Source organism: Chiloscyllium plagiosum, unplaced genomic scaffold (genome assembly GCF_037043375.1).
Source record: "Chiloscyllium plagiosum isolate Xiang-an unplaced genomic scaffold, Cpla_swu_hap1 HiC_scaffold_14, whole genome shotgun sequence".
Taxonomy (NCBI): Eukaryota; Metazoa; Chordata; class Chondrichthyes; order Orectolobiformes; family Hemiscylliidae; genus Chiloscyllium; species Chiloscyllium plagiosum.
This window is the reverse complement of record NW_028270152.1, coordinates 52,992,431-53,011,465: the sequence shown is the minus strand read 5'-3', so window position 1 is coordinate 53,011,465 and position 19,035 is coordinate 52,992,431. Positions and strand designations below refer to the sequence as shown.

At 37.0% G+C, this 19,035-nt stretch overlaps 1 protein-coding gene across 1 annotated transcript in view; it reads left to right on the top strand.

Moving 5' to 3' along the window:
- Nucleotides 1-19,035, top strand: part of eif4e3 (eukaryotic translation initiation factor 4E family member 3) — an 83,401-nt gene that overhangs the window by 55,114 nt on the left and 9,252 nt on the right. Inside the window, exons 3-6 of the mRNA XM_043708350.2 lie at nt 10,462-10,556; nt 10,662-10,722; nt 15,567-15,633; nt 18,157-18,312. Of these exons, the coding sequence (XP_043564285.2) occupies nt 10,462-10,556; nt 10,662-10,722; nt 15,567-15,633; nt 18,157-18,312 (379 nt within the window). The remainder of the gene's footprint in view (nt 1-10,461; nt 10,557-10,661; nt 10,723-15,566; nt 15,634-18,156; nt 18,313-19,035) is intronic.

The following is a 19,035-nucleotide window of genomic DNA, read 5'->3' as shown; positions in this document are numbered from 1 at the left end:
CCATTAATGATGACCAACTTGACACTGACATTTTTTACAAACCCACCGACTCCCACAGCTACCTGGATTACACCTCTTCCCAGCCGGCCTCCTGCAAAAATGCCATCCCGTATTCCCAATTCCTCTGCCTCCACCGTATCTGCTCCCAGGAGGACCAGTTCCACCACAGAACACACCAGATGGCCTCCTTCTTTAGAGATCGCAATTTCCCTTCCCACGTCGTTAAAGATGCCCTCCAATGCATCTCGTCCACATCCCGCACCTCTGCCCTCAGACCCCACCCTCCAACCATAACAAGGACAGAACGCCCCGGTGCTCACCTTCCACCCTACCAACCTTTGCATAAACCAAATCATCCGTTGACATTTTCGCCACCTCCAAACAGACCCCACCACCAGGGATATATTTCCCTCCCCACACCTTTCTGCTTTCCACAAAGACCATTCCCTCCGTGACTACCTGGTCAGGTCCGCCCCCCCCTTCAACCCACCTTCCCATCCTGGCACCTTCCCCAGCCACCGCAGGAATTGCAAAACCTGCGCCCACACCACCACCTTCACCTCCATCCAAGGCCCTAAAGGAGCCTTCCACATCCATCAAGGTTTTACCTGCACATCCACCAATATCATTTATTGTATCCCTTGCTCCTGATGCGGTCTCCTCTACATTGGGGAGACTGGACGCCTCCTTGCAGAGCGCTTTAGGGAACATCTCTGGGACACCCGCACCAATCAACCACACCCTCCTATGCCCCAACATTTCAGTTCCCCCTCCCACTCTGCCGAGGACATGGACGTCCTGGGCCTGCTTCACCGCCGCTCCCTCACCACCAGGCGCCTGGAGGAAGAACGCCTCATCTTCCGCCTCGGAACACTTCAACCCCAGGGCATCAATGTGGATTTCAACAGTTTCCTCATTTCCCTTTCCCCCGCCTCACCCCAGTTCCAAACTTCCAGCTCAGCATTGTCCCCATGACTTGTCCTACCTGCCTATCTTCTTTTCCACCTATCCACTCCACCCCCCCGACCTATCACCTTCATCCCCTCCCCCACTCACCTATTGTACTCTATGCTACTTTCTCCCCACCCCCTCCCTCCTCTCATTTATCTCTCCACCCTTCAGGCTCTCTGCCTGTATTCCTGATGAAGGACTTTTACCCAAAATGTCAATTTTACTGCTCCTCGGATGCTGCCTGAACTGCTGTGCTCTTCCAGCACCATTCTAATCTAGACTCTGGTTTCCAACATCTGCAGTCATTGTTTTTACCTAATTAATCCCAGAAATCCAGTCTCACAGAGTTCTCACACCAGATAATTATTTATTTTAGGGACCAATTATAATGGAGCTCGTGATAAGAGGCCGTTATTGGAGAATAATGGGTTATTACTTATGTCAGAGTACCTCTCTGTGGGAAATGAATTGGGCCAGGTTGGTGCTTAGAGTAACTGCCAATAAACTGGCACAGTCCAGTTTCTAACCAGTCTTTTTTTTTATTCTTCTGCATACTCAGCCAATTTGCCTATCCAATTCAACTAGTTACAAACTTGCTCTGTATGCTTTAATGGAACAATTGGGAAAATAGATGCAAAATCAAACTTTCAGACTGATTAAAAACTAATTATAATAAACTGTTTTATTATCACTGATATTCTTCCATAAAGTATAATTTTGATTGCAAAGTGTGCCTTGAGTTTTATAGCAATGTTTTTGAATTTTGAATGTGAATTGCAAGAAGCACAGAAAATTTTAATAGGTTAGTTAATTTGTAATTCATCCTATTGGAGACTGAGAGGTTTTCTTAAAGATGTTTCTATTGGTTTATTAGTTTTAATGGTTTAATAAAGTTGTGTATGTGAAAACGAAATTTCTTAACGATTTGCTTCCTAACAACCAGTTAGTTGCTTAAAAATGTGACTGATGGCAGATCTGGCATCTGAGTAATGTAGTATCAGTAAACTGCTGGTGTTTCGTTATTTGATTTCTGATAAAAGAAAGTGTTGATAACTGACAAGTATCAAAAAGTAGACATCTGCTTATTGTCTGTCTAATGGAGGAAGCTGCAATTATAACAAAATATTTGGGAGGCTTTGTGAACCTGCACATTAATTGATCAGTTGTAATTGGTGACATCCACTTTCGTAAAATAAGGTACTGCACACAGCTTAGAGCCATCTGCTGCATATCTAGGTTTCCACAAAACAGTGTGATCTACACTCAGACATGTATCATTATGGATTCACAAAGCTATATGTGGATTTTTGCGTTTTCTAGCTGAGACAGCAGTGAGGAAGCACAAATACCTCGAGGTCCCAGGCTCCGAGAGAAAAAGTATGGTTGAGGTTCCTTATCACTCGTCCTGATTTCACAAACGATCAGTGAAAAGTATGAGAAGAACCATTGGTTAGACTATAGTGTTCCCAATAAACTAGGAATATTCAAAGCTCCTTGGATGCTGCCTGAACTGCTGTGCTCTTCCAGCATCACTAATCCAGAATCTGGTTTCCAGCCTCTGCAGCCATTGTTTTTACCTCGCATATTTGGGAACCATGTCCAATTTATGAACACGTGCTTACAAATGCAATTCCATTCAGGGGTCTAATTTTTAAAGATCCAATAGACAAATGTTTCCATTGAGTGGCTGTTTTGTATTGTCCTGCTTTGTATTTGGACTTGAGTACAGATTGAATCGTGAATAGACTTGAACTGAACCCATTCTCAACCCGGGGCTGACTGTAATCATTTTTTAGTTTGGCATGTGAAAATGTTTCTCAAGTTTTCTGGTAGTTATTGCTGCTTTCAAGATTGGTAGGGGAGAATAAATGGAAGAAATCACTCAAAACTATTTTAGGAGGGGGACTTGAGTTGAAATGTATGTCTACTAAATATGACTTTATAATTAAGACTAGGCCAAGCTCTGATGAAGAGTTATCTAATCTCGAAACTTACTCTCTCTCTGTGGATGCTGCCTTATCCATTGTTACTTCCAGTATTTTTGTTTTGTTTTCAGTACAGATTCCAGCATCTGCAATATGTTCCAAAATTATCATCTTATCATCTTTGATTCGCACTGCTGGTCTCAGGATGGTGAGGGTGATGCAGTTAAAAATCACACAATGCCAAGTTATAGTCCAACAAGTATATTTGGAGGTACTAGCTTTCAAAGCACTGCTGCTTCATCAGGTAGTTGTGAAGCCGATTACAAGGCGCAGAATTTATAGCAAAAGATTCGAGTCTTGCAGCTGAAATGATATATTGAACAAACCTAGATATATCAGTTAAGCTGCATGACACTGTAATCTTTTACTATACATTTTGTCTTATGAGCCTGCTTCACAACCACCTGAAGAAGCGGTGCTTCGAAAGCTAGTGCCTCCAAATAAACCTGTTGGACTATCACCTGGTGTTATGTGATTTTTAATTTTGTCCATCCCAGTCCAACACCAGCTCCTCCACATCAAGGATGATGTAACACAACAATGCTGCTTCATTCTCTATCCATGCAATTCCAAAATTGACTCTACCTAGAGTTTTGCAAAGCAATATAAAATACTAACTTGCCCACAATGACTTGCCCAAGACCAATGGATTTTGTCCCCTTGAAAGATCTACTCAAATGTTGTAATACAATTTGTTCCCAATTTCAAGATTAGTATATTGAAGCTTATGGATCTTTTAACAGTGACAACATTTCATCAGTGGCTATGTGAAAAGGAATATTAACTCAGTATTTTTGTTTCATCTCTTAGCATGTCAGTATTTACAATTTGAATACCAAAACCATATATGAAAAATTCCAGATTGTGTTTAAGACAGTAGATACTTGCATTGAGGTTCTGTTTTCTTACCATATCTCATGTTGACCATCTGTTCAGTTTCCAACCACTGAGTATCTCCTCGCTGCTGATTATCTATATTACATAGGTTGTGCTGAAATGCATGGTTTACAAGACCTATGAATTTCAGGTTTTCATGCTTCACTGAATATTAAAGTGTTGTAAAATCAGCCTTTCTTTTTAACAGTATGTTAGCATTTCCTGTTCCCCTACTGTAAAGGATAGACAGGTGGGCCTACGTGACAATCATATTTAAGTCTAAGTTTGCAGAAGCTCAAGAGCACAGTGGATTTAATTACATGCTTCATTTGCTTATACTGAGATTAATGCACAAAAGCCCCTGTATGGAATTTGTTTGTTTTTTTTGGGTATTTTCCACTTAATAACACAGATCTGTCATTTTAATCCTTCATCTGTACACCAGTGAATAACCAGAGGCATTTCTCTAAGGTATGCAAACTTTCTCTTTGGAAAGAATTCTTAGAAGGATCTGATTGGTGGCAATTAAGTATTGGATTTTGTTTGTCGAGCGGGAAAAATGTTGTGAAATAGATTATTAAAATGCACTGAACATTTAATAGTTGATTGTTTCATTTCCATCCAAAAACTGTTGATGTATTTAATTGCTAAAGAGGAGTTTCACCTTCTTTATTTTTCATTGCTTGACCCTTTGTGCCACCTTTGTTTAATAGTGAGATGTCTTTCTAAATTTGTTGCGAAAACGCAGCAGTAGGGTGAAAGCAGCCAAAAGTACATTTTATGGTGCCTGCAACAGCATACCTTTCTTGCTTAATTGCCAGAGCTGGCAGGAGCAAGACCACTTTTATAATGGAGTAAATTTATGAGCCCAATGTAGTCTCCAGCTTGGAGGATGAATCAAGAGATGATAAACTGGCAAGATAAGTATTAGATACTTTGGTTACCAATGTGGCAAGCTATGTGCTGCCATCCTTGACCGGCAGTTTCAGCATCACCAGTCATTTAACGTTATTGCTGTCAATAAAAGTCAATGGCAACCTGCCTCAAGTTCAGATTTCAAACCGTTAAGTGAATGTAATTGTAAAAGTCAAACTTCTATGAATAGATCCAACGGGAGTTGGCTTGTCAACCATGGTTGTACTTGTGGCTTGAAAAAGAAGTTATTATATTTACTGCTATTTTGATCTCTACAGATGTGAGAAAAGATGTTTGACAAGATAAATGAACACTCCTTGTTCTGATGGCAACCTTTAGCCGATGTTACTTGTTCTTTATCTTGGATTGTCATCATTTCAGCTTTCTAGTGTATAACTAAGTTCACTGTTGTACATGTTCCCTGATTTTGAGAAGGGAGATTTGCTGGCTCAGATGTATAATAACCTGTAAAAGTAAAAAGCCCACCTGTATCTGACAACTTAGAATTACTGCTAGGTGGTGCAGCGCTGACTCTATGGTCCAAAGTATAAATAATCATCTTATTATTTTAAGTTATTTTCATTGGCACTTTTTAAAAATTCTGTGTTTGCTAATAGGTTTGTATGTGCTTTCTCACTCTGAATAGACAGCTGTCAATTGATTCTGGGATATTTTATTTATTTTCTCTTTTGTGTGTGCTAAACTATATCTTTGAATGTTTTAAAAAGTCTGAACTAATACATTGATGATTTAAATGAGTAATAAAAGTGGCTATCAAAAGAGCAGACCTAATGAATAAAGCATTTTCTTTCCATCATCTTTTGAGCAGAAGAAGAACGAGATAGTGACAGACGAAGTGTAGAGGTACAAAAAGGGCACATGTGTTTTTTTAATACTCTTGTTATTTGTGTCCTGGTCATGGATCTACTCATTGCTAGGATGTGAGCATCACTAATGATGCAAGAATTTGTTGCCCATCCGAATTAACTTTGAAGATTGGTGAGCCGCCTTCTAGAATTGTTGCAATTCATTTGCTGTGGATACACCCACAGTGCTGTTAAGGAGTGTGACAGAATTTTGACACAGCAAAACCAACCAGGGATGCCCTAATTCTGTGTGAATAAAAATAAATTAAAGTGTAATATTGTTTTTAATTTGACATTAACTTGAGGGCACTTCATAGAGAGCTTTATCATAAAGTTTTTCACATTTAGTGCTGTTTATTTTAAAATAAATGATCAATTGATATGGAAACTATGATACAATTGGTACTTTGCATAAATGGCTTTTAAAATGTTTAGGTATCCAGGCTCTTCTAAAAGAAAAATGATCACCTGATAATACTAAATCTGTTTCCAGTGTTGTCTCTTCTTCGGCACCCTGTAGAAACTGTTGCATAAACTCTAAAACTGGAATATAATCATTAGAGATTAAAGTTAAATGAACTGCATATGTGTATTGGATTCTAAATTGTATGTAGCTTCATGATATTTTGATCAGTGTGATCAAATTCTGTTGTATAGAAGCTTGGGACATGAAACTTTTTAATCTGAGTCTCTTCAAACAATGATTTTAAATGCTAAAATAAAGTGTAGCATGAATGCCTGAAATGTTATTTTTTGAATTGGCCAATTATTAATGCTCAGGTACTCAGGAAAACCGCAAACAAGGGAGATAAGCGTGATATACTGAGATTTTGGTACACAGAAGAGCCAGACAATGAATAGTGTCTGAAATTGGCTGGAATTGATGCAAATAAAATTGCTACAGTGTGAATAAGGTGTATGGTATATTGTGGGGATAAAGTGAGATGCTGGAGATCAGAGCTGAAAATGTGTTGCTGGAAAAGCGCAGCAGGTCAGGCAGCTTCCAAGGAACAGTAGAATCGACGTTTCGGGCATAAGCCCTTCTTCAGGAATATGGTATATTGTATGGTATATTGTCCCAAATCATTAGCGTCTAATTAGTTTCTGTAACTGAACTCTCCATCTACCTCTCCAAGTTTTCATGAAATATCTTCATCCCAACCATTTATCACTTTGATTTATTTCAACTACTGTTCAATCTAATCTGTATTTCATATTTTCTGTCTTAGTTTTTTTCAAAAAAGCTTCAATGAATTCATCTGTGCTTAATGCTTCTGAAAATGTTGCAAACTCTGACACTGATTATATATCGTCCCTTTTTAAGAGACGTTGCATGGAATAAATTGGAATTTCCACAAGGTGTTCTTATAGCGAAGTGCATCCATGGTGTCACATTTCAGTTTTTAAATGTGTAAGTCTAAATCTGTTTTCCTATGCCAAAACTTTGTTTTCCTTTCAATACATCAAATTTTCTTTTTACAAGAATCCGTATATGTTCACAATCATTTATTTTCATGACTAGCCTCCAAAGTTTTCTGACAGTACTAATCTTGAAAATTTTAAGTAGAATATAGAATGATTAATCTTTTATGTCCTTACAAGTTTTTTTGCTGGCTAGACTGTTTCCACACATTGGACACGCCCATCCTAAAGATGTGAATAGCTTTGAAGTAAAAGAAACTTAACAGGTTGTTGCTGGAGCTAACTTAAATGTTTTTAGAGACACTGAGTTTGACTAAATGTGTTATATTACTGAAGTAGAAATCTGATCATACACTTAGTATTACCTTATTTATATCTTTAAAGTTATCTACGTGTATGCAGTTAAAGCCATAACATCAAACACTTTTTGTAGACTTACTAATTTGATTAAATTTTTTTACTTGCATAAAACCAAATTACTTCTGAGTTATGATCCATTTGTGATTTAGGTAACTAATAAAGCTATACTTATGATCTAAATTAAGTATTTATTAAAATAAGTTTAAGATTATTTTCCCAATTATGCAGACCTTTAGATATTTAAATTAAAGTGGCAATTATGTGGCTATGTATTAAAAGAACTATTAATATTGCTGTAAAGTTTAGCTGCTTACCTGTTGGATATACAATATTTTATCTTAAAAAATTCTTGATGCATTAAAATCAATATTGTCCAGTACATGTGATTTTCCTTTGTATCACTTTTATAAGAAAAGTTGTACCTATCCATTAAAATACTTGTCTTTGCTCAAACCATGCTGTTTAAACATGATTTTAAAGTTTAAAAACAGTTCTACAGTTAGTTCATGTGTGATGAATACATTAACAACAGTGATGTGCAATTTTATATAACTCCTTTTAATCATAGTAAACATTCTAAGGCACTCTGCAGTAATGGTGCCAAAATTTAGGAGAAATTTGGTGATGTGACAACAGATTACCAAAAGTTTTGTCAAGGAGATTGCTGACTCCTTGACAAAAAGAGGAGTTAAAAGAGGAAAGAGAGGTAAGAATGTTGAAGCAGCACAGTTTTGAGGTTAGGGTTTTAGAAGCTAACGGTATGACCATCAAGGAAGGAGTGATTTGAAATCTGGGATACTCGAGACCAACATTAGAGGAACGCAGGTATCTCAGCAGGTGTAGGGATGGAGATTATTGGATCAGGGTGGGGCAAGTGATGGAAAGTAATGATGGAAATCTTTTAAACTTTTAGACAATGCTAAGCAGGGACTTGCTTAAAAAGTCAGTGAGCAAAGGGTTGATGGGCAAGATGGATTTGGTCTAAGTTGTGTCACAGGCCAAAGCATTTTGGATGAGTATCTCAACATGTAGGAATGCAGACAGGCAATATAACATTGGTGAAAATAACCATTTCTATTCACGGTGTGGATATGATGTTGGAAGATCACCTGTGGCACAGAGTTCACGAATAGTTTGGTTCAGTTTTCTTGGGAAGATGGATTGAATCACTGGCCAGGGAACATTGTTTTCAATACCACTAAACTATGGTTTCAGTCTGCCCGATATTTAGTCAGACGAAATTACTGTTGAGCCAGTGCATTCTGATTTGGGACAGTGAAGAAGTAAACAAAGGTGGCGGTGGTGCTTTACAGCTGGGTGTGATCAACAGACATGAAAAACACGCCCAACACACTATTTATTTTGCTTTGTCTTATTTGGGCAAGACAATTGCTCTCAGGGTTTTTAGGCATGTATTCATTGCTAATTATGTGGTTTTCTACCCTGGGAACTTTATATATCTCCAGTGTATAGAGTTTTTCTGTACTGGTGTTTTATACTTATAAAGGTCACTTTGTTTTATTGTGGTTTCAGCTATTCCATAGCATGCACCTCCTGGTTTCCAGATCTCATCTTTCCAGATATTAATTTTTATTGTGTAATTTAACTGCACTTGATCTAGAAATAGTGTAAAGAGTATTTGTAAAGGTATGTTTCTTCCAAGAAGTTATCTTTGCTTCATATATAGTGTAATTTCTGGATGACAGATGTGAAGGTGATGCAATAATAAATACTAATTATTGCTATTTTTAAGTCATTGAGTTAGATATTTTCCCAGTCTTTCTTCTCCTTGTGACAAAAGTTCTGTAAATGGGGTCATTTTTGCACTAATTCAGCAAAATTACCATGCTTAATTTGGCTGAAAATGTAGGAAGCATCACTGTCCAGCCTGATCCATATTGGCACAAAACTAACATGAGTAGCCTTTTTGAAAAGTGTAGCATTAAAAGCTGTAGCATTGACTGAACTTTTCTTTTCCCTTTACAATCGCAAGATCTTGAGGTGATTGATGCCAGTCAAATTGCTGGATGTCAGCTTGTAATTCAAAACCAAAACCATGTCTATATTCACTAATTCCAAAGGTGTTTGAGCCCTTCACCATTTTGGATGCATATACGATCACCCAAGTTAAAAGCTTGTCCTCAATACTATGAGGAGCTAAGAGAATCTGTTAGTGTAATTGTATGGCTAGGAAGAGCTCCTAACCTAATGAATCAGATTTGTCTTTGTATAAATAATTTTTCATTTGCTGAAGTTCCAGTAACAGGTGATTAGTAAAACCCTAAGACTACAAGTGTTCGCTGCCCCTAGACATTGATATTAGACATCATTGACACCAGATAAACCAAAAGAGGGAAAGAAAAGAATTAGAGGAAATAGGAAGAAATTCTTTGTCCTCTTTTTTCCACCTTTTGCAATTAGAAGTCCTGAAGTCAAGAATTCAACATTCTGAGACATCTGCTCTGTTTTCAGAGAACTGTATTTCTGGTATCATGACACATGATGCAATTAGTCTTGTACCACAACAGTTTTAACACTCTTAGGTGTTTTTAAATAGTTTTCTCTTACCTTCTCACTTTCAAGCATTTCTAAATCTTAAAAGTATTCTTCAGTTAATGGTCATATATGCAATCTTCCCTTAGTCTATGCCCAGAACACCATGTTCTTGCTCATAAGTGCAGTAAGTCATATATAAATTGAACAAGTAAAAAGTGATCTTGCAGACTTTGAAGATACCAGTTCTGTTTGACGATCTAAGAAGCAGTCCACTGAAAATGTAAAGATTAAGTGCTGCATGCTTGGAAAGAGTTAAAAAAATATAGATTCTCTTAGACCTGAATGTCTATGTTTTACCTCAAGAATATGGAGTGTCATCATTATCTAAATGATGAATTAAAATGTTTTTAGTATGGTATTATTAAAACTTTTTATGTTTGAATAATGTGTTTTAAAATGTTATTCAGAATAAAGTGCATTCATTTTGAATATGTGCTAACAAGCAGTTTAGGATTATAAGTTATTTATCGTTGTTTTTCCTGTGCGAACATTATATTTTAACTTAGTTGTATTTCCCCTTCTCCCACTAGAGTTTTTGGAGTGTCTACAACAATATTCCTGCAGTGACCAGCTTGCCCCTCCGTTGTAGTTACCACCTAATGAGAGGAGAGAGACGACCATTGTGGTAAGTAACTGGGTGTGGTATGACACCTCTATAGAAGTGCAGATCTCTAAAAGGTGTGCCTACAATTTATCACTATTTTGAATTTGCAATTACTGCTTTCTATAGGGAAGATGAGAGTAATGCCAAAGGAGGATTGTGGAAAATGAAAATCTCAAAAGAGCATACTGTAAGTATTTTTAAAAACAATAAATTAAGAATATTATTGGCTGTGCTTAAAAATACATGGTTTTGTACTGTTTTCTTTTAAATGTGTAAGATTGTGATGGAATTGTGAGGCAGTCTTCAGAAACTTTGATATAGTCAGTAACTTCAACTATTTTCCTGACTAGATGAATTGAAGTTTTGCATCATATTATATCCTCGTGAATGTCAGCAGTTTGATCAAAGGTGATAATTACAGAAATTAAGTTTATGGACATCAAGTTGATCATACATGGTATTGTATGCATGACATGAGCATAAATCTAATCCTCATAATTTTTAAAATAAATTAGAGGATAAGTAATTGAAGGATGTTATACAAATATATTTGAAAGATACACTTTTGGTCTAATACATTTGAGCTACTTCCGAGGACAAACTGGGCTTGTTTTCACTGGAGTTTAGAAGTTGTAAAGTGTGACTTGACACAAGATCATGAATGGCCTGGATGAGTCCAGGGGGTGCCTGTTTTAAAGTTAGGGGTCTCCCTTTTTGGATATAGATTAGGAGAATTTAAAGTAAATTGCATTCAGATCTTTCTGTAGTACTAGCTAAGCCAATGGAATGTAAACTAGGCCCTACAATGGTACAACCAGAAAAAGGATGTAATTATATCATTACAAGTTTGTGTAGAAACTGTACTTCATAAAGACAGGCATTTAAATAAAGCTTGTCTCCCCTCTTGGGTAGAGGTAAAAGAGACACTGGAGAAGTTTTGAAGAAAAGCGGGAAATTTTTACCAGTGGCCCAGCTAATAATTATCCTGCAACCAGAATCTTGAATCATAGTATCTGATTATCCTCACATTCCTGGCTGTGACACCTTGCTGTACAAACATTGGCTGCACGGTTCCTATTTAAAAATGTATCTATGTTTCAAAAGTATTTCATCAACTACAAAGAGCATAAGGACATTAGAAATAAGAGCAGGAATAGGCTATTCAACCGCTAAAGCCTGATCAGCCATTCAACAAGCCCATGGCTGATTTGTCCTGAGCCACAACGTTTTATTTCATATCAACTCATCATAGCCCTCAACTTCTCCATTTTGAAAATATACCTACGTTCTTCTTAAATACTTCCAATGATCTAGCCTCTACATCTCTCGTGGTAGAAAATACCAGACATTTACTACCCATTGGGAGAGAAATCCCTTTGCCCCTCACTTTTAAATGTTCCCTTATTCCATAACTGTGTCCCCTTGTCCAAAATTTCCCCATTCATGGAAACATCTTGTCAAAATCCACCCTGTAAACCCCTTCATAATCGTATATCCTATTAGGATCATGCCTGTTCTTTTAAATTTAATGAATGAGGTTTAATCGGTTTAGCCGTTCTTGGTAACACAACCCTTATGGAATGTCTGTCCACTTTATTAATAGTCTGCCTTTTGATTTTTCCTTCCGGTGTGTTACCTTGTATTTTCATACATTAAATTCCATCTGCCAAGATATAGTCGCTCATTCAACTTAACTACATTCCTTATGGCCTCATCACAACATCCGCCTTTACTTTTATCATCAAATTTGGATACATTACACATTGCCCCCAACTCCAAACTATTAATATGGGTACTTAATAATTGTTACCTGAGGACCAAACTTTGTGATATATATTTATTATCTTTCCAACCTGAGAAAGAGCCATTAATTCCCAATTCTTTTTTTTTCCTGTGTGTCAATCTGAATTCTTCAATTTGAAGATAAGAATTCTTCAAATTGTGTTTGCAAGACTTGTAAACTGTGAGGAGAACAGTATGAGTCTCCAAAAGGCCATTATATTATCTTGTCTTTCAAAGGGTACAATCTTAGTGTTTGCAAAAGAAGCAAGGATGATCTGAGGAAAATCTTTCTCACATTGTGTGTAGTTAAAGTATTGAATGCAGAGTCAAGGAATGTGGTGGAAGCAGGTTCAATTGAGCATTCAAGAGTGCATTAGATAATTATTTGAATAGAAATAATGTGTAATGGTATGGATGGAGAAAGGAAAAGATTGGCACTAGGTAATGATGCTCATTTGAACAGTCAGTGCTTGCACTGAGGGAGGCTGATGGCCTCCGTCTACACCATAACCATTTTGATTGTGTGATAATCTTTTGTGTGGTACTTAAGCAAATACTTTCTGGAAATGCATATCTGCTATATCTACCAGTTCCCCTTTGTCATCTCTGCTTTATGTGCTCAAAGTACTCGAGACCAAATTTGTCAAACATGACTTAGAGTCATAGAGATGTACAGCATGGAAACAGACCCTTCGACTTCCTTTTCACAAAGCTGCATTGATTCGTTTGATTACAGTAAGCTTTCTAAATGTCCTGCTGTTTCTTCCTTAATAACAGATGGTTGCATTTTCCTAATGACAAAAATTGGCCTGTAGTTTCCTGTTTTCTGAACCACCCGCTAACCTCATTGAACAGGAGTGCATCATCACAAAATATGTGATACACAAACAGCAGCTTACAAGATTTACATCTGTTCATTCTTCCTTCCACCTTAGGCATCCTTGTACTTTCTTAAGCCTTTAATTTATTCCAAGATATTATGCTTGAGGCAGTGCATCTCCAAATGTGTTATATTTTCCAGCAATGTGAATAACCTTTACATCAAATATTTGAAACAAGATTCCATCAGAATCGACTTGGTTTTTAAGTTTTGAACTTTGCAAAGAAGGCCAATGGATTATGATGTGTAAATTAGCATTTTCTTGTTACTATTGTCAAACATAGACTTAAAATAATAATCCCAAAGTATCTTTCTGTATGTTGTGTAGTATTTGTGATAATTTATTTGATTTATTTGAGAATTGTCCAATTACTTCCAACCCCTAATCCTGGAATAAGATTGTATTTAATTCCAAAGCTTTTCAAAGGCTGATTTTTTTAAAAAATTATTGATAGGATTATAGGTTTTGATTGCTAGACCAGCATTTTTTGCCCATCCCTAATTACCCAGAGGGCAGTTAAAGATCACCCTATTGCTATTGATCTGGTGTCACATGTAGGCCAGACCAGGGTAGGGACATTTAGTGAACCAAATAGGTTATTCCAACAATTGGCAATGTTTTTGTGGTCATCATTAGATTTTTAATTCCAGGTTTTTTTTTAAGTGATGTCAAATTCTACTATCTACCATCCCCAGAACATTATTTGGGTCTTTTAGATTAATAATTCAATAGTGATACCTTTGCCTTCCTGATCTGATATTCTGCTGATCGCAACACTTTTGCCTGTATCTGTAACAACTACATTAAAGGTTCAGCTACCATGCTGAAATTACGAACAAATTAATATATTCCTAAAAATCTCATGATTTTTCATTTAGTTTTAGGAACAGGGAATTCTATTAGAGTGTTTACTTGCACTTTCATTGGTAGCTGTTGTCATTGTCACATGGTATGCCTGAGCTAAGTTACACTTGTTCAGCAATTTACTTGGCTAAATGTATTACTTAAGACAGCAACTGTAATTGCTTAAACAGAACTTCTACTGATCTCACATGCTGTTCCCATGTATTACTATATAATACAATATAAATGTCGCTGAGGTGTTCTTTAATCCAAATGACATTACTTGAAATTGGTATAACCCATTTAGTGTAACAAAGCATATATTTCTTTATACCTTGATAATGGTACATGCCAGTACTCTTTCATTAGCTCAATGTTAGACTCTGATAGTGAAGCATAAACCTCCTGTGCTTTTCCTGCTTACTCTGCATGAGCAGTGTCCCGTCGTCTTTTGCCCAATTAATTTGTCTAGCCACTTTTTCTCAAACACAGAAGAATTCCTTCACAGCTCTTTTCCTCAAATTTTAGTTAGGCCTGGGCAAATCTAAACGTTTTCTGAATGGACTTCAGTTCAGATTTTCCATACTTTGGAGTGGTGAATTCCACAGATTTACGAACCTTTGAGAGATGTAATTTCTCTTTATCTCAGTGTTAGGATAAAGGGTAGCAAATTTAAAACAATTACCTCTTGTTTTAGATTGTCCCACAAGAGGAAACATTCTCTGTCTACTTTGTTAATCCCCTTTAGCATTTGTATATACCTCCATTAGATCTCATCCTTCTAAACTCTAAAGCATAGGCCTAAACTGCTTAATCTTTCTTTATAAGACAAACCCTCATCTTGGAATGAAGCTTGTACATCTCCTCTGAACTTCCTCTAATGCAATTGCATTCCTCAAGAAAGGGAACCAAGATTGTACACACTATTCCAGATGCGTTCTTGTACGATGCCAAAATTCCATTTGCCTTCCTTATTACCTGCTGTACCTGCACACCAGTTTTCTGTGACTCATATACGAGGGCCACCCAAATCCCTCTGCATTGAAGCACTCTGAAATTTTTCTCCATTTAGATAAAAAATTGCCTTTCTAAGCTTCCAACAAAAATGAATGCCTTCACTTATCCACGTTCAATTACATCTCCCAAATTTGGCCTGTTCATCTAACCTGTTCTTATCTATTTGTAATTTTCTTATATTTGTATTACAATTTACTTTCCCAATTATTTAGTTTCATAGAACACATAGAAATGTAGAATTTATGCAGATGGTTTTATTTTATGAATGCTAACCTTATTAATATGATCTTTATTTTGAATGTCTTATATTCAATCTGACTAAATGCATTTATTTAAAATTTGTGCAGTCCAAAGAAATTCAAATGGCATTGTAAATCTTTGCAATTTTCACATCCTACTTAAAAATAAATATCAGCTTAACATTGTCTCACATAGCTAAGCATGTTTATGCAAGTTCCTTAAATTAGGGCACAACTAATAACTTTTTTTTATTTGTTTCTGATGATAGTCCGCTGTTTGGAAAGAACTACTACTGGCCACAATAGGTGAACAGTTTGTAGATTGTTGTACATCAGGTAAGACTAATCTTAATGTGTTTTTTTTAAATTTGGTGTTTTTAATCACTGTTTCTTTAGGAATAGCAACAGGCATTTGAAATTTTGCATTTCAGGGACCAACCTTCTTCCTTCTACTTCAGCTAATGTTTTGTATGCCCTGAGAAAGGAATATTTTTCAATAAAAAAACTGAAAATAGTAACTGGAATGGTTTCCATAAATGTTCATGGATCACTTTGCTTGGATTCTCCTTGAGGAATACTATTGGCAGGAACATGTAAAAAATGTAAGGTTCTACCTATTTTGCCCAGTTATTCTCCCCAACTTCCCCTCCCCCCCCCAAAAAAAAAGTTAACAGCTACAGTTCCTACTTCTGCTTTCCTCCATCAGTCTGTTACCACCCAATCTGTCTTCACCACCCCACCCTGTTACCAACTTAGCTTCCCCATCCAAACCAGTACCTCTACCTGTCTGACCCACTGGCACAACTGCACATTCATCCATTTACCCATCCATTCACTGGCACAGTCATTTACTAACACATTGAAAATCTGTTTAAATATCCTTGAGTTTGTCATTATATTGGGAAACATAGCAGATAGCTTAAAAATGTGTTGCTGGAAAAGCACAGTAGGTCAGGCAGCATCCAAGGAGCAGGAGAATCGACGTTTCAGGCATGAGCCCTTCTTCAGGAACATAGCAGATAGGTCAACTAGTGCTGTAAGAAGAGAGCATGTGTTCTGTGTGCATTCTCTTCACTGATGTCTCCAAGATTTTATGATCTTTGGTGGATCCTTCTTTAGAAAATTTGCAGTAAAAATTAGAGGAAGTCCAAATGTATATTTTTGTCCAACCAAGATTGGTGAAAAAGATTCAAACTCTAATTGGTAGACCTTCAACCACTATCTCATACATTTCTTTGGGTTTGTAAATGTATCTGACTCTAGATATCTTTCATTTGTGACGAGGTTCCTATGAACACTACTTCTAAGTTGGCTTGAAAATACTGATGATATGACCTAGTATGGTGATGAAACATCTGAAAACAAGACTTCAAGCTCAGAGAGCTAATGTACATACTTAGCATATTCTCAAGCAATAGAAGCAGCTGCCTGTCTTCAGATTGCTGTGTGAGATATATAATAAAGTACCCTGCACGATGAAAAAAAAAGTTTATTCTGAGCAGCCTCCCTCTCTTTCCCACTCACCTACAGCCTTCCAGTCTTCCTCCATTATTTCCATCAGGAACATGCATAAAAACACACCGGCTTCATGGCCCCTCCTGTTCCTGATGCAAGCCTCCGGCCCACACTCTCGAAGTCTCCTGGCCCCAGCCTTGCACCACCAGACTGCCATTCCCAGTCTCTGTCCCTGCTCCTGTTTGTAGCTTCCGGCTTCTGTTTGGCCTCCCAACCCCTTGTTCGCGACATATAAGCTGATGATGACCTCACCACTCACAAAAGATGCTGGTGCCACCAGTGCATTTGCAGCTGCTTCCTCCATTCTGTCCTGTCACTGCAGGTGACTTGATGGGCCATGTCAGCTTGTGCATGGCAGCCACATTGCATTATTGATAATTACTTTGTTCTGGTTCAGTCTGCAATCATTTCTGATTTGTGATTAACATAGTTTATCAACTGAGAAAGCAAAGGTAAATTTTCTCCATCCTTTTGTATAATGGCTGTTGATCTCACAACAAATACATTAAATTTGTGCTGATGTCTGATTTAACTCCCCTTTGTAGACAGCATTTTCAAAACAGAGGACCATTTGCACAGAATGAAAAAAATTTAGTCTCTAAGTGCTCCCCATATAAAACCCAGCAAAAGTACAAAAGCAAACAGTATAGTCATTGCACAGCTTTTATAATGTTGCATGACATGCTGTCAACTCCGTTGCCAGCAGCACCATCTGCTGTTCCATACTTGGGTATCCCACTGCTGTCTTCTCCTTTGCTGCTCTATTATGTGTGTTGGTTGTTGACTACTATTTATCCCCCATTTGATTTCATCCCACACTCTGTCTCTTCTAAGTCTGTTCCTTTCCCTCACTCCCTACATTTGCCTTGACTGATTACTCTGCTATTTCCATTCTTGGCCAATGATGAAACAGTATAGTGTTCATACCAGTCAATTATTTTAAATCATTTATTTGCAAGACCAATTTAAATTTCAGCATTGGTTTTGGAGTCTGTGGAAATCTTGAAATAGCTCATCTAAGATCAGTTCTGGGTGATGTGACAAACAGGCTAATTTTTATAAAGATCTTCATTATAGAGCCGTTGTCACCAAGATGATCAAGATGCTTTTGTTTTTGCTTTTAGCTGGCTGAGAGGATTATCAACTTTGCCTGCATCTCACTTACTAACACTAGTTTGAAATCTCAGGGACCACATTCCAATGATGACAACGATGTTCTATGTTCAAGTAACATGCATTCTCCATGCTACATATTCTTATGTCTTCTTTGTACTTTAATTAAAAAGCTTTCAGATACATATGAATGCAAGCTTTAACTTATTGTAGTCAATTTTTTCTGACCAGATGATGAGGTAGTTGGTGTCAGTGTCAGTGTCCGGGATCGTGAAGACATTGTTCAAGTTTGGAATGTAAATGCTGCTAGAACAAATGAAGTAACTATTATACAGAAGATTTATGAACTTCTCCCAAAAGTAATTTTTAAGGCAGTTTTTTACAAACGTAAGTATAAATGTCTAAGTACCTATTTATGAAACTCTACTTGTAAGCTGATACATGATGGCTTTTTATAGCTTGCTTAGTAAAGTAAATGATGATTTGAGTTTCAAGTTATACAGGTACAATTATTTTCAATCATCTGAACATTTTTAAATTTTTCTTCACACGGTTAATTATTTAAAATTGCTTAAATAGGTGTTCCTCAGAAAACATTTTGGGATGCACTGTACTGACTTTTAATGAAAATAAGTATTAAGAGACACTATTAGCATCCCAAAAGTCATTACTTCAGATCCTGTCAAAAATACATTGTAGGCTGTGAAAGAAAATGGTCTGTTCACTAACTTCCTTCAGGGAAGAAACCTGCCACCTCTATGTGTACAGAAAAGCATAATACTCAGATACTGAAATAAAAATAGAAAATGAGAATAAGTACGCAGATCAGGCAGCATCTGTGCAAATGACCTTTCAGAGATCTGAAATGATGGGCTGAAGCTTCCACCTCTGAACAGCATGGGCAGTGTTGATTCAATTGGTGACATCAGAAAAATTAGATTCTTGATGTTCAAAAAAAAGACCCTGTTTTACACAAAGTTTTAGCAGCAAAGCAAGACTTTGGCTAGTATTGGTCTATTTCCATGTCATTGTTACCTAATCTGGCCTCACTTATGTGCAGTTTGCTAATTTCTCAGGCAGTGGAGAGAAGCTATTCAGCAGCAATTCCGA